Source organism: Bactrocera neohumeralis, chromosome 6 (assembly GCF_024586455.1).
Source record: "Bactrocera neohumeralis isolate Rockhampton chromosome 6, APGP_CSIRO_Bneo_wtdbg2-racon-allhic-juicebox.fasta_v2, whole genome shotgun sequence".
Classification (NCBI taxonomy): domain Eukaryota; kingdom Metazoa; phylum Arthropoda; class Insecta; order Diptera; family Tephritidae; genus Bactrocera; species Bactrocera neohumeralis.
In genome coordinates, this window is record NC_065923.1 from 23,672,721 (window position 1) to 23,688,088 (window position 15,368).

At 39.4% G+C, this 15,368-nt stretch overlaps 1 protein-coding gene across 2 annotated transcripts; it reads right to left on the minus strand.

The window, feature by feature from the left end:
- Positions 1-1,398: 1,398 nt before the first annotated feature.
- LOC126762416 (adenylyl cyclase X E) lies at positions 1,399-12,116 on the minus strand. 2 transcript variants are annotated; one of them, XM_050479134.1, is made up of 20 exons: positions 11,981-12,116; positions 11,761-11,907; positions 11,535-11,694; positions 11,095-11,465; positions 10,917-11,041; positions 9,913-9,951; positions 8,645-8,789; positions 8,444-8,580; positions 8,082-8,373; positions 7,917-7,988; positions 7,706-7,830; positions 6,552-6,770; positions 6,242-6,488; positions 6,075-6,155; positions 5,724-5,992; positions 5,572-5,666; positions 5,229-5,380; positions 2,220-2,382; positions 1,892-2,155; positions 1,399-1,816 (listed from the first exon to the last, which is right to left on the minus strand). In XM_050479134.1, exons 1-20 carry the CDS (start codon positions 12,083-12,085, stop codon positions 1,488-1,490), a joined length of 3,537 nt encoding a protein of 1,178 aa, XP_050335091.1. In that variant the 5' UTR covers positions 12,086-12,116; the 3' UTR covers positions 1,399-1,487. The 2 variants fall into 2 exon arrangements, with proteins under 2 accessions (XP_050335091.1, XP_050335093.1); XM_050479136.1 differs by lacking the exons at positions 1,399-1,816; positions 1,892-2,155; positions 2,220-2,382; positions 5,229-5,380; positions 5,572-5,666 and having other exon boundaries at positions 5,815-5,992; positions 6,075-6,151.
- Between the last annotated feature and the right edge of the window lie 3,252 nt (positions 12,117-15,368).

Sequence of the window (15,368 nt, forward strand, 5' to 3'; positions counted from 1 at the left end):
TGATTGTCAGTTCTTTCAGCGAATGACTTTTAAAGCACACAATGAACTTATGGCGCGCTCCCCGAAGTGAAGTTTTAAATTATAAAAAAAAAAAATGGATGAGCCTCACCCTGATTTTTACGATTTTTACGTGGTTTTTTGTTTTCGTCGCATTTTTGTTTACTAGTAATTTTGCGGTTGATGTGTCCAGTTTTCAAAAATCACTTTGGTGCGCCTTCTACTTAACGTTATTTTAGCAAAATATTTGGGTTTCTTGGTACGAATTCATAGCAAATGATTATCTGCCAGCCTCACCAAATACATAGAAACACCTTCCTGACCGTCAATCCTGGTTTGGCCATCATTTACGTCGGCTCACCGCGATTCAACCATAACCGTTTCCGTTTGACATCTTAAATAAGCATAATCGTCGTACCCAACAACGACTCTTATCAGACAACAGTCCCGAAATAAAGACAAACACCTTGTTCGATTAGTCGATCGAATATCTAAGATGGTATCCAGGAACATTTATAATCGCATAAAAAGATCTTTATCTTAATAATGATCGATCAGTTTATATGGCAGCTATATGCCGTAGTAGTCTGATCGGAAAAATATCTTCGTAGATTGTAGTGTTGCTTTGAACAATAATTGACCCTTTTGTTTACTTTTTATAAAGTCAATGACCCATTTTTTATATTATGAAGTCACTGAACCCTTTGTATACATTTTTCCGAGGCTGATGACCCCTTTGTTTACATTTTATGAGGTCATTGAAGCTTTTATTTATATTTAGCCATGTCAACAACCTTTGTTTACATTTAGCCAAGACAACAACTTTCGCTTAAATATGCGGTCAGTGACCCATTTGTTTACATTTAGCCAAGTCCACAACCTTTGCTTACGTTTAGGGGTCACTGACCCTTTAGTTTACATTTCCGAGGTTAACCCTTCAAAGTCAGCTGGAAAGTCGGAGACCACTATACAGGATACATTGGGGCAGAGGGCCTTATTGGTGTACTCGAGAACGTATTTTTAAGAAATTTTAAGATAAAAAATCAGCTTAAGCACTGGAGTCCACATCTTCGGTAAAATTGGGGGCTTAAATAGTTCTGATCCGATTTTGACAACTATTAAACTTGAGATGGCATACCTTAAAGACACAGTTTGTGCAAAGTTTAATACCGATATAATATATATATATTATAATTTATTATATTATAATCATTTATTATATTATAATCATTTGAGTTTGATTTTTATAGTGAAAAAGAATTGAATCAAACGTTAGTTAAAGTTGCGTTATATAGGAAGTGGGCGTGGGTTTTGTCCGACAGAGAGTCTCTCTGGAGCAATATGTTGCAAGAGTTTAAAAATTATTTGGTTTTTACTATTAAATATAATTTATTGACTAGTCACATTCTAAAACAAAAGAATACTTATACTTAATACTTCAAGTACACACATAACAAAATAACTTAAAACTATTTTCGACATCCTTAAATCTAGCAGCTGACACTTTCGTAATCCAAATTACTCGTAGTCTCCTCGTCCACATCGTTCTCCTCCCGAATCTTTACGAAGTGCAGCGACTCATCGACATTAACAAAATATGTAGGGATATGACCACGCCCCTTAACGAAGGTCAGCCCACGATACGTGCACTTAACGTTATACGATTCCAATATTTTGGCGGTATTCTGTGTGACTTGTATGGCACCGGCTATGCCGGTTGAGTCCATACGCGAGGCCATATTCACTGCATTGCCCCAGATGTCGTAATGCGGTTTGTAAGAACCCACCACGCCAGCCATAACGGGACCATTGGAGATGCCTTTCAGCGGTAAAAAAAAAGTAACAGTACTCTGGTGTTATATATTTTTTTGATGGCAAAATCGTATCTCCTTACCAATACGCAAAGCGCCGCAGTCCTCATCATCAGCTTCGCACTGCAGGTTCTCGATGTTGAAGCACTTCATTGTGCGCATCAGCTCCAAAGCAAACTGCAGCATTACAAAGACCACATCGTTATAATCCTCCGATTTGTAAGCCTTCTTGTTATGGCCCTCATATTCCTGCAGTCTTATGGACTGAACGTCGGCGTGTCTGCTGGTTGTGGGCTGATCATCATCGCCAATCTGTGCTTCTTCATCGATATCAAGCTGCCGACTTGCTATATTTAAATATATATATTTTGTATAAAAAAACTTTCAGAATTCGGCGGTCCAATTGCTTACAATAATGACTCCTGCGTCCATTGGGCAGTAATGAGGAGCTGCGGTAGGCTGTCTGCGTTTTCCGGTGCTCCGAACGTTTAGGATCCAAGCCACAAGCTGCCATATAAGTCCAGCCCGCGACTTTGATCTTTTCCACCTTCCTCTTTCCTGTGTAAGTGCTCAGCTAAAAAGATACTATTGTCAGCTCTATGCTGTCGAACTTGAGTTCAAGGATGGATTGATTCTTGATAACTTGCTATCATTGGATTTTGGTGAATTCTTTGATGTCTTGATATGAACGAATATAAGAAGTGTCCATCGATTTCTAAACCATCTATCAGTGCTTCGTTAAGTGTCTCAGGATACCTTGATATGCACTACATTTGGATAGTAAATCGAGTTGATAGTGAATCTAGTACACATTGCATCAGGTGGTCTTATGTTTTCCTCATAATTCACTTGTATAAGACAAACCAATGGGGATGCAAGACCTTGCGATTTCAACACTTTTTCCCAAAGTCTCAAAGTTTAGAAACATTCACTATATTCTTTGAGATTTCATTGCCTTTGGCGGCATTGCTCTTTGAAGCCGCACGAGCTTTTACAAGAACTTCGAAATTGTATTTTACTCCCAACGTTTCGAAAGGTTAGGGAGAAATTTAAGAATTCACGAAAGGCCTGATTTTACATTTTTAAAGGTGCTGGACCTGAATATTGCTTCAGAGTGTCGGAATCTAAGCCAACCTAACGTTTGAAGTGGAAGGAATTATGTACCTTGACCTAGAATTTCGTTTGGTTTGGTTGTTCCATTGGGGGCTACCTTGTTATTAAAAATCTAATAAAAACCTTTTCTATGGAATATTTAAATCTAAGGTACTCGCTTTACTCCTCGTATAAGTCTAGAGTAAATAGATCAATTTTTGAACTTGCAAAGAGACGGCTCCAACACAGAATAATTCTTAACAACGGGTGCTACTTCAGTCTGATTAGGAAATTAAGAAGTAAATTCCTCTCTCGATGAACAAAGACCAATTTCCAAAAGTCACTCATCATCCCCGTCCTGAAATATGGTGCAGAAGCATGGACGATGACAACATCTGATGAGTCGACGTTACTAGTCTCCGAAAGAACGGTTCTGCGGAAGATTTATGGTCCTTTGCACATTGGTAACGGTGAATACCGCAGTCGATGGAACGATGAGCTGTTCGAGATTTACGACGACATTAACATGGTACAGCGAACTTGTTGTCTGTATGAATGAAAACATGTCAGCAGTAACCGCCAGGAGAAGCAGAGGAAGAGGAAGACCTCCACTCCGTTGGAAAGACCAGGTGGAGTAGGAGCTATCTACAATTGGAATCTCCAATTGGCGCCAAACAGTGAAAAGAAAGAACGACCGGCACGCTTTGACGGGGTCGGATTATCAGGTAGAGGTATCAGATGTGTAGGGTTTACCGGACATATAAAGAAGTGGTTAGAGTCATGGGAGAACTCGTTGCATTCTGAACATATATTTGGAATGTTGGAGTCTATTCTGGATTATTAGGAGTTTAACCTGCTACAGTATCACTCTCGATTTTTGCGGTGGTTCTCGTGGTTTGACTCCTAGTACGCTATTCACTGAGAGGGAGTCGGTGAGGAGACGGTTCCACTTCAAGCAGGCGTCTGTAGGGATGGAAAACACTCCAGCAGAAACTGCATTATGCGCCTTAACTGGAATTGGAGACATCAAGGGGCATCCCGTTATAGTCCGGAGTGCAGTGTTCTGGCATGTCTGCAGCTTCCTCACCGGCCGATTCTCTGTATTTTCCTCATGTGCTGCCGGTTAGCGACTTGAGGATTTTGTTGCTGCTCTATACTTCGGCAATAATGGTGGTCGTATGAGAAGTGAAGGAACACAATCAAAATTTTATATTTTTCTTCATTAAAGGCAAAAACGTAACCAAGTGGCTGAAAATATGAATATGTTTTATGCTTCTGATACTCTGTAAGTCAATCAAGTGCAATTTTGGTTTCGAAAATTCTGTTCCGGTAATCGCTATAAAATAATTGAAATCGTCGAGTCGAGTCGTCAAGTACAGATTTAAATTTTCAACTGCGAATTGCTGCTGTATCGCAACAATATCTGAAGCGGTGTGTTACGGCGTTCAAATGCGAGTTTCTTACGGCAACGTCAAGCTTAAACGGCCGTGCTTGAATTACGGTGAGCCGGCCCAAAACGGTACTCAGACAGGACTGACGGTTAGGTAGAGCTTTCTGTACGTTTGATGAGATTGGCTGGAAATCATTTACGATGAACCAACCCCGGCCAAGCTCTTAATTCTGACCTGTACCATCAACAACTGGACCGTCTGTAGCAATCAACCAGAAGTGGCCAGATTTGGTCAATAGAAGAGGAATTGTGTTCCGCCAGGACAACGAAAGGTAACATATATCGATAGTTACCCAGTAGCTCTGGGAGCTTGGTTGGAATGTTTTTATGCTTCCACTTTAGTTTGAACCTGTCATCAAGCGATTACGAACTGTTTCTGTCTATGTAAAATGAGCGTTCTGGTGAAAAGTTTGCCTCAAGAGAAGATGGTGAAAACCGAGGGTTTCAGTGAGAGTGACATAATGAAATTACCTTCAAAATAGCAACAAGTTATCGAACAAAACGTTGATCGAAATCGGATATTTCTAAGTATGCTTCAATTTAGTGAAAATAATGGGTTTCCATTTACTAGACCTTATATGTGGGTATACTACTTTCAAAGTTGTTTCAGAGAATTAAAAATTGTGATTATTTTCTTAAAGTAAGTTCTTAATTTTTCATGCCGTGAGTACTCTCATTACAATATTATCTCCTGAACTTTAGATTTTTTTTCAATTGAGACCAAGATTAACCTATGCCATCAAAGATTGCAAAGATTTTAGATTTCTATGTTACAAGATATGAGCCTAACATCACGATAGCAATAATTCTCTACTACATACTTAAGTACATACATAAGACTTACTAACTCGCATGCAGTAGTACATAAAATCACTTACCACTTCATCGAAATCACAAATAATCTCATTTAAAACTCGTATGCCGACTTGTTCGGTGTCGTAATTTCGTATTGTGGCAAACATAACGGCAACATTATCATATTCCTCGTAGTAAAGTTCATTCGTCATTTGACGCGACATGTAAATATCGGCTAGAAAGAGAGATTGTTAGGTTATGTGTTGTTTTAAAATTATTATTTTGTAATTTAGCAACTTGGATAAGATTATAGAACATGTTTGTGTAATATTTTCAGCCTAAGATTTATATTAAGTCGGAAAATATTACGCCGACGAGTGCTTTTCTTTGTTTATACCCCCACTCTCACACTACTCTCCCACTCACCGACATGTGATGGCAGTATATTATTGATGAGAATGGAAATGGTTTCGTTTGTGAATTTGGCATCGTCCTGTTTCTTGAGCAATTGACGTTTCCAGCTAAAATTAAAGGAAAATATAGATTAAAAATATTTTTAAAAAATCTATAGCACCCACTTATAGTCCACTTTCGCAATGAATTCCGTTTGTCTGTCCATCAAATGGAATATGCCCACCGAAATGCACATCACAAATATATGCGAATACTCCGGATAAAGTGTATCATTCGTGCTCAGACTTTGGCCATAAACGTAGCTATACGACAAGGTTACAACGATGGTATAGAAGACCAACGTCACAATGCCGACACTCGCCTTGAGGACGAATGGAATGCGCGTGAAGAGGAAGGTGATGCAAATGCTGAGCATAAAGCACTCGGTGACGGCCTGTGGTTAGAGAGAGAGCATCATTATTATAGACATTTGAAAGTGTTGCATATTAATTGTTGCAGCTGGAACTTAAACGCACCCAAGCATTGAAGCAGGTAGTCTCATTTCTTGTTGTGCCCAAAATAGCTTCGCCCACAGCAGCACTCTTATTGCAGTCTAACTGAAAATAAAGTGTGTTAGTATTAGATTAAAAAAAAATCTATATAATTTCTGTTTTATTTCCACGTCACAATGCTTAATACCTACCAATTGCAAGAGGATGCCGGTTGAATGCAGTATAATCACCACCAAGTAGATGCAGCTGCGCACCAGCATATTGCTTTGTATGCCATCGGAGAGTTTGTAGAGCCATTTGCTGAACCTTTGCTTTGGCCTTGATAATTCCGTTTCACTAATAAACATTATCCAGAGTTTTTTGTACCAAACCAAAGCCAGCAGCAGCAGCATTAAGACATTGCCAACCGACACCAGCACCCAAAAGGCTTCTGTGGGTCTGCAAGAATATTATTTAAATGCCGACTTGGGTCCGAAAGTTATTCGCTTGTGTTTTACTTACGTTGAGTTGACGGCTTGCATGACGATGGCGCACACGAGCGTTATATAAGAAACCAGCACACTGTACTTGAGCATAAAATCCGGCTGCTTCATGAACATCAGCTCCCAGCGCCAATCTTTGAAGAACAAACAGATTGAGGTTATATTGCTGCGAAATATTTGCCCCTCCATTTCGTCTTGCGTTAAACGTTTTTCGTGGCCAAAGCATAGTTTGGAGACCCTGGCAAAAAATTTAATAATTTTGCATTGTTATTAAAGTTAATATAAAAAAAAATGTATAGTAAAATAAATGTATTTGTACTCGATCTGATCAAATTTGACTCCGACTAGTCCATTTGAACTGCGCGTGTAAACTGATTCGATAAGAAATTTTTCCGACGCGAAAAGTTTGTCTGTCAATTTTTACTATGGATAAATGTTCACGCAAGTGAGGAAAGTTTTCTGAGTGCCATTCACTTGGGAGCGGGCAAAAACGATTGTTTTACATATGGCTCAAGCAGCTCACGACTTCTGGTTTTAGACCAAGTATTGTCTCAGTAGTCAATCATCATCCGGTTGAAGGCGAGCTAAAGTGAGAAGGCCACAAAAAGGAGACCCCACAATCTGCGCCAACCACTGTTGGATAACGACCACGACTTCGAAACTATGACTGTCGACAGTGAGGTCGGAGCGAAGTCGCGATTGCGACGATTATCTTTTTCTCATCTTTCTGTGGTGTACCATATAACATTTTTCGGCCAAGCTTATATGAGAGATGCTCCAGAAGGTTAAAGTTGGAACTTCGTTTAAAGACTCGAATTTCTTGGTATTAGGAGTTTTGTGAATGACATTAACCTAACCTAATAGGAAACTAATAAATTTTGTTGATTAGAAGGTTGGAAGGACTACTCTGAGCACAACTGATACTGAGTACTCCTTAGTTTTAGAGTGTCGTTTGAGCTCTATGTATTTAAAAATTCTCTCTCTAAATTTCAACTGAATCCGTCAGCTATAAAAAAGTATAGCATCACAACAAAACCTCTAATTCGAATATGCTCGCCTGTTATATACTCAAATTCGCTAATTTCATTGACAATTCCAAAGCCATAAATTATTGAGGATACACGGCGTATAAGTAACAATAAATAAAACTGTCTTCAAAATCAAAAATCTTACTGTATGCGTCCAATAGGCATTTTATCCACCTCACGACTCATCTCCAATGTGGCTTGATTGCGGATTTGATTATATTGACTTATGCTGTTTTGCATGAAATTCGTCGATACTTCATATCTTGGGTCCTATATTAAAAATGTATTAAAAAAAAAACCAAACAAAGAGTCACAAACTAAAAATAAATATCTAGCAATTTTTTATCAAAACCTACCGCTGCCGGTTTGGGCTCCAGATTTTTACGCAGCGACGAGGGTGGACGTCGCATCGTAATGAATGATGTTACCTGAAACACACACACACACAAATTACTACAACACATTTGCAAAAAAATTAATGACTTCACCACAACACAAAATCAAAATCCAAGCATACTAACTCGCGAAGACGGCGGCTTTATAAGAAACGAATGAATGTCGTATTTACGCAGCACCGGATCGTCACGCGCCTTCGCCGTGCCCTCCTCGTAAATGAACTCGCCATCGAGTTGTTGTAATGTTTGGCCACTAACATGCACGCGTCCAGCTTCGCCTGTGGACTCCAAACGATTGGCTATATCCACATCTTTGGACCAGATATCGAATTGCCATTTATTGGCGCCGATCACGCCCGAGAGTATATTGCCCGAATGCACGCCGATACGCATATCAATATCCAACTTGCGCTTCGATCTACGAGTTAGAGGTGAGAATTTGAGTCACAAACAAGCATGTGGTCACATTCACATTTTTGAACAATTACCGCACATCACGTATATCCTTGATCATGCGCAGGCCGAGATATACACAGGATCTGGCGTGATATTCGTTTGGTAACGGTACGCCCGCAACGCAGTAATAACAGTCGCCCAAGAACTTAATGCGCAGCACATCGTATTCCTGTAAAAGAGATTTTTGGATTTCAAGATATTTGAAGAAGCATCGTGTGTGTTTCTTGCTTTACCTGTGATGCTGTGTCGAACTTGACGAATAAATCGTGCAACGTCTCCACTAAGGTCTTCACATCCAACGTCGTCGTTAAGTAAGTGTAGTTGACAACGTCCGCATATAAAATCGAGACATCATCATGTGGTTCAATAAAGAGTTTTCTGTGATAAATTTAAAGTGGAAAGAAGTTGAATTGAAGAGAGTATATTTGAATTATTTAACAAAAAAAAAATAATATTTATTTATTATTTTAAGGAAACAAAGAAGTTTAAAAAATATCCTTGAATGGCACCTACATATATACCATAATAGTCCTACAACCCGAAGGAAAACGACTTCCGCATACGCACAACAATTACAAAGTGGCTTAAGCTGTCCAAACAGAGAGATTCCAAATATTTTGACCGCCGATGGGAACATGCGGACAGCCACGAACCACTCTGATCTCCACACTCCTATTCATGCCAACGGGAGAGGCATATATAATGCACTAAGGTCCACTCCAACCATGGCACTTAACGCCATCTTGCACATAGTGCAAGTAGACATCGTCGGAAGGTGTACGGCTCCGAAAGTGGCTATCAGACTCCAAGAATATGTGTTCATAAAAGAACACGTATCTGAACACTCGGATATCCTCACACACTTTGACTTCATACCGGATCACTTAGCTCATGGAGTCGCCAAACCGAACTCTAGCGGCTCGTTTTCTGCCCATATACCGACAATGGAGCTGTGGTTGGGAAGAAGCCGTTGGAGGAGAGGGACAGTGAGCTTCTTTGTGGATGGGTCAAAGGTTGGTGGAAGTGTTTACTGTCAGGAGATCCCTATCAACTCCAGCTTCAGACTTCCTGATTATTGCAGTGTCTTCAAAAGACCACCATCAGTAGTTATGCTGTCGCAAAAGCACTTTGGCTTAAGGCCGATCGCAAAACATCTCTTTGCCCTCAGTAAGGCTAGCCTCTCCCTAGTTGTGTGGGCTTTAACAGGCCATTGCCCTATTGGTGTCCATGTTGTAAGGCTTGAAATCTTACCAGACACTATTTGCAGAAGCTGTATGGAAGAAGATCAACTCCACACATTCATTTCTTAAATTCAAAATTACGTGGCTGAATTTTAGTATAACAACAACAGAACGAAGAATAAGCTCGCTTTTGAATAACAGTCTTTAGCCTAAGACAAAGAATGCTTTAGAAATTCGAAAAAATTACGTCTTTTAAACTTATATTAAATCTTTTTATATAATTTCTCTATATACATACATAAATATTTGTAAATACTTACTCTGTATCCATTTGCCGCCATAGAGGAGTCGGTGTAGAACTGAAAATATGACATTTAGTGAGACAACAGTTTTAAAGTTTTTGAAAAATACGGTGCTATAAAAATTTTTAAACCATCTTAGCATAACTAGGCCCTAACACATGGTTCGACCGAAAAATACATAAAATTGGATAATAACCGCGTCCGTCTCCCACCTAACCTTTTTTGGGGAATTTAAACTTTTTTCTTTCGAATGATAATAAACATTCCCCATTAAATTTGAAGTTTCTGTGTTTTTTCTTTAAGAAAGTATCGTTTATATGATGCCTAAAGGCTAGAAAGCGGCTTTGAGGTGTGTCTTCTCTGGTATAAATATTTCGGAATCGGACCATATCTTTCGAAATCGGGTCTATAGATCCCCTAAGTTCGCATGCATATCGTAGAAGCAAGGTCAAGACCCTTGGATCTATCTACGTGAGATCACCTGCAAGCTCCTGGAATTGTGTAAAGTGCTGGACCATATGTGATATAGGAGAGGTCACAATAGATCATAGGTCGCAGTACAAAACCTCAATTATTTTCAATATATCTAACTCCATATATGTACATATGTACCTTACATAAACATTTTCGAACTACCGCTTGACTTTAAACCGTAGATATTGGTCAATATGTTGGTAGCCTTATTGAAATTTAGACAGCGTCTTGCCATAATACACAGTCGTCCTTGTGCGGCAAGTGGTTATATACCACCCCCAGCTCTCAATATCGTTAAATCTGTGAGGTATCTTATTGAAACTCTGAGACCATCTTTTTCTGGTAATAATAATACGTGGTCTCTTAAATGGATGAAATCGTTATGAAACTGCCCTTAGCCCCGATATACTTAATACAGCGATTTCAGACTTTCCAGTTGACTTAAAAGAGTCTATACGTGGCTTCGGTCCTTCTAACAACATAAAATGTTCGGTTACATTCGAAATTAGCCCCGCCTTACTTGTTTTTACTTGCAATTGAATACTTACCTTACGCCATCGTGCGTGGATCGTCGATTTTTCTTGCTTTCCTTCAAATGTTCAATACGCATTTTCACATCCTCTTCGATTTTATTAGCAATCTGCGCTGGGATTATGCTCAAAAGTAGACTTTTCTGCAATTACACGCATTAGTATACAATTCACAAGATTACTGCGTGGCACGCACCTCCTGATCACGCGCAGCACGCAGCACCAAAGTCTCCTCGACACATTGACGTTTATCGAGAAATGTTGTACGAATGGCCACCTCACGCGTCAGCCGAAAGAACAAGCCGAGCAAATTCACACAAGCCATAAATATAGCTTCGGAAACGATCTTCGGCACATCCATTTCACGCGAGCCATCCAAACGACGACGATAAGTGACGAATAAGAATAGTATCATATAGCAAAAGGAAACAGACACGCCCAGCACGAAGGCGTGCACATCTTCGGTGATTGGCATGAAAATGTAAGTGGCGTAGATGATGAAACTGTAGTAGGTGGGCACGATGATGCTGTAGTCCTTCACGGCGCGGTAGATCGGTATCGAGATATCTGCGATGAATAAAAAGAGGAAGAAGAAAAATAGGTTTCAAACTTGTTTTGTAGCTGCGACGCTCTTACCCATTATGACGAGCGTGGAAATCGCTAACCATATCGAGCTGAACGTCAACCATTCGTAGCGTTTGTTGAGTGTCAGGCGAAAATTAAATAGCAACACAATCAGTATGATCAAAGTGCAGCCCATATAAATGCCGATATCCAAATAGATGTCGCGGTTCTCCTAAAATTACGACCGTTAGTATAATATAAAATTTTAAAAATGCTTTTATACTCAAAACATACATACATTTTTGGGAAACGTGATTATAATCAGCAAGGAATGCACGATCGCTATAAGTATTAGTATGAATATGAACAATCCGAGGTGACTTAAACGCAACCGATTCATATACGACATATAGTACTGCTCCAGTTCGAGATTGCGGCATTTCCGCTAGAAGTATTAAACAAGTTTATATAGTATATGACATATATTTTTTGGTTGTTGCTGCACACTTTGTTGTTACCTTCAAGTAGCCCAGCTCCCATTGTTTTTGGTTAACCAACTTTGTTTGGTGACCCTCATCGTGATCTGGCGTGGCTTCGGTTGAGGATTCTAAAAACGCATTCATTTTTGTTGTTCGTTGCGCTTAGTGACTTTTAAGCTGTCTAACCTGTTCAAAATAATAAGAAGTTTAGGAATATATTTATGCCCAGAATAGGGTATTTAAAAGGATTTTTATTTAATTTTCTCAATAGACCCTGAACAGGCTTTATTAAATTTGCCTCGAAGTTTGTAATACCCAGATGGATATGTCAAAGACCCTCTATAATACTTGTTATATATATGTAAATGATCAGCCTGGCATGCTTATCCGATTTAGCTCATCCGTCTGTCTCTTTCTCTCTGGATATACGCGAGTCCCTCAGTTTTTGAGATCTCGGCCTGACATTTTTTCCATGTCCTTTTTTCTTCAATAATCTTCACGAAATTTGGCATGGATGAATATCCGAGCCATCAATATCTCCGAACAAATTGTTCAGGTCTGACCACTATAGCATTAGCTGCTAAAGGAACTGATAGGTTAAAATGAATATAAAAGTCTTTTTATACCCCTTTATGTTGTAAGAAATGAATCTGTGTAGGGTATTATACGAGGATTGTTTTTTTTTATATTTTGGAATTAGATAAGATTAGGTAAGTAAGTGAGGATTGCACCGCGACCTAGGGTCTATTGTGCCTTCTCCTAAGTCACAACATCTCAACTAGCCACAGAAAATTTATAAATTACAATATAAAGACTGATGTGCAGTCGATTAGGCAGGTGTTTCCCATTTGGAAACACGGAATTCCAAAGAAGCTAGGTACATGTTAAATAAGTGCTGTGTAGTCGTTAGCAATGTTCTGGTGTTTCAGGAAGCGACAACCGTAGACTGAGTTTTTCACACAAGAAGCTAGGTATGTTACATATTTAAACCTTTTAATGGTCAGTTTTAAGGTTCTCACCACCCATTAGCAACTTGGCATGGCGCATGCCTAGGAGTTGTTGCCAATCCTTCTCCCTACCCACTGCTTCATCATTCAAAGCAGCTTCTTTGTGGTGTGTGGACCAACCCGCAATGAAAGATTCCGGTTCTACCATGCTGGTAAATGCTGCGGAGCGGGCCAGTTCATTCCTGGCTATACTTTTGTGATCTGGTATTTCGCCACTTAGCTCCTTTATTCGTTGGGAAGAGATTACCTTGCCTCTGACAAAACCTTGTGCTGCCATTTGGAGCAGAGTGTATTTGGCGACTTGACCGATTACCAGGTGTAGTAGGGTGAGTTCCAGCTAGGCTTCAACTACCGCCGTCGGACACTTGACACCCGGCACACAGACACAGGCCAGTCGTTGTATCTTCGATAGTTGAAGTTCTACCAACGTCTGCGATTCTTTCGGAGCCAAAGCCACCGCTCCATGTGTGATAATTGGTCGGTACAGTGTTCAACCATCTGACAATCCTTGGCTTGCATTCCCAGGATCTACCAGCAAGCCGATTGCACACCATCAGTGCCTTCGAAGCTTTGACTATGGTCAGATCAACATGCTGCTTCCACCGCAGAAAGGAAATCCAGCGTCAGAGAGAGATACTTATCCCTATTAGTCATCTATATTCCTATGGCCAGGCAGAGACCTGTGTCTCGTAAACGAGACGATGGTTGTCTTCAAGAGGTTGATGGTTAGTCCAACACTCCTGCACCATCTTGGCTAGGTCTAGTCCCCTTTATACAATATCGCAGAGAGTGTCTTCAAAATTTCCTTCACTGTCGTCCGCATATCCTTGGCAGCGGATTCCATTGTTAGTTAGCAACACAAGTAATTCATCAACGACGAGGCTCCACAACATGGGGTATAGCACTCTTCCCTATGGGCAGCCCCTTAAAGTGCCGAGGAATTGGTTATTGTTTTTCAAAATATTCTCCATTAATCTCCATATACTTTTGGATGTGCTTAAACCAATTCTCGAAGCGCTTTTGCCACTCTGATTGAGGTGTTTCCAAAAAAATCGCATTAAAGCGTTTAAAAGCTTTAAAAAAAGGTGATCTATTAGTTTATTTTTACGAATGGGCATAAATATAAGTCATTCGGTGTCAAAGTCAGCGCTATAGGGCGGATGACTCAACCAATACAAATACAAGTATTTAGAGTGCTCAAAAATTCAATTATTTCAGGCGCTGTGTGAGAGCTCGCATTGCTGTGGTGAAGAGAGATCCGTCTTCGGCGGTTGGTTTTCCTGATTTCTTGAAAGACAATTGGTAAAGAAACGATTGTGTACCACTCAAAATTTTCTTTTCTCCGTTGTTCTAATAGTAAGGTTGCAATATATTTAGTAGTTCCAAAAAACACGCCAATATTTGCTTGGAATTGAAAGGGAAGAACGACTTGCGCGCTATTGTAAACTTGGCTATAACCACGTAAGCGGTGTCTACTCCAATAAAAAAGAACATTTCTCGAAACCAATAGGCACGAGCTTTTTTTGGGCGATCAATAAATCGTGAAACATTTTTTTTACAGTCAAATGACCACGCAATATTGAATGTATGCTGGTCAATCTGGTATGCTCAATCTCACGATAGGTTACATGACAATCTTGTAAGGGTTACTAAATCCCGAAATATAAAAGGCAATCTACGGAGCTCCGATGCAGCCGAAGTATGAAGATAAAATTTTTTCTCATTTTAAGTAAACATGTAACAATGGCTCTTATTAAAATGCCATATATTTATATTGAAAATCACTAAAAGTGCGTTAACGGACTAACAAAACACGTCAGAAACACTAAATTTTACGAAAGAGTGCCAAAATAAAATGGGCGTGGCATCGCCCACTTATGTATTAATCTGATATAATATTTTCTTAACACCTTGATGACATGGAAATATTCCATTTTAACGCTATTTAAAGAATCCATTAGGAAGCAATTGTAATAAAACTTTACACAAATACAAATTTGAAAAATATGTAAATGACGGATAATGATATCACTTTATGATGCGAGAGGACACCCGAACTTAGTCGTTATTATAGAAATGACAAATATTGAATGTATGCTGGTCAATCCGATTGCTCAATCTCACATAGGACAGAAAAATCTTGTATGCTAAATCCCGCAAATTGCAGCCGAAGTATGAAGATAAAATTTTTTCTCATTTTAAGCAAACATACATATGTATATCAATGGCTCTTAGTTAAAATGCCACCTAAGTCTACTTAAGTGGAGTGTGAATAATATGTATTAACCTGATTAACTTATTTGGAATTCCATCTTCTAAAGAATACCAATTGTAATAAAGGAGGCATAAGGATAAGAGGACCTAAGTCGTTATTAAAAATCAAAATCTCGATTTCTGCTTCAAACGACAGAAAAATTATT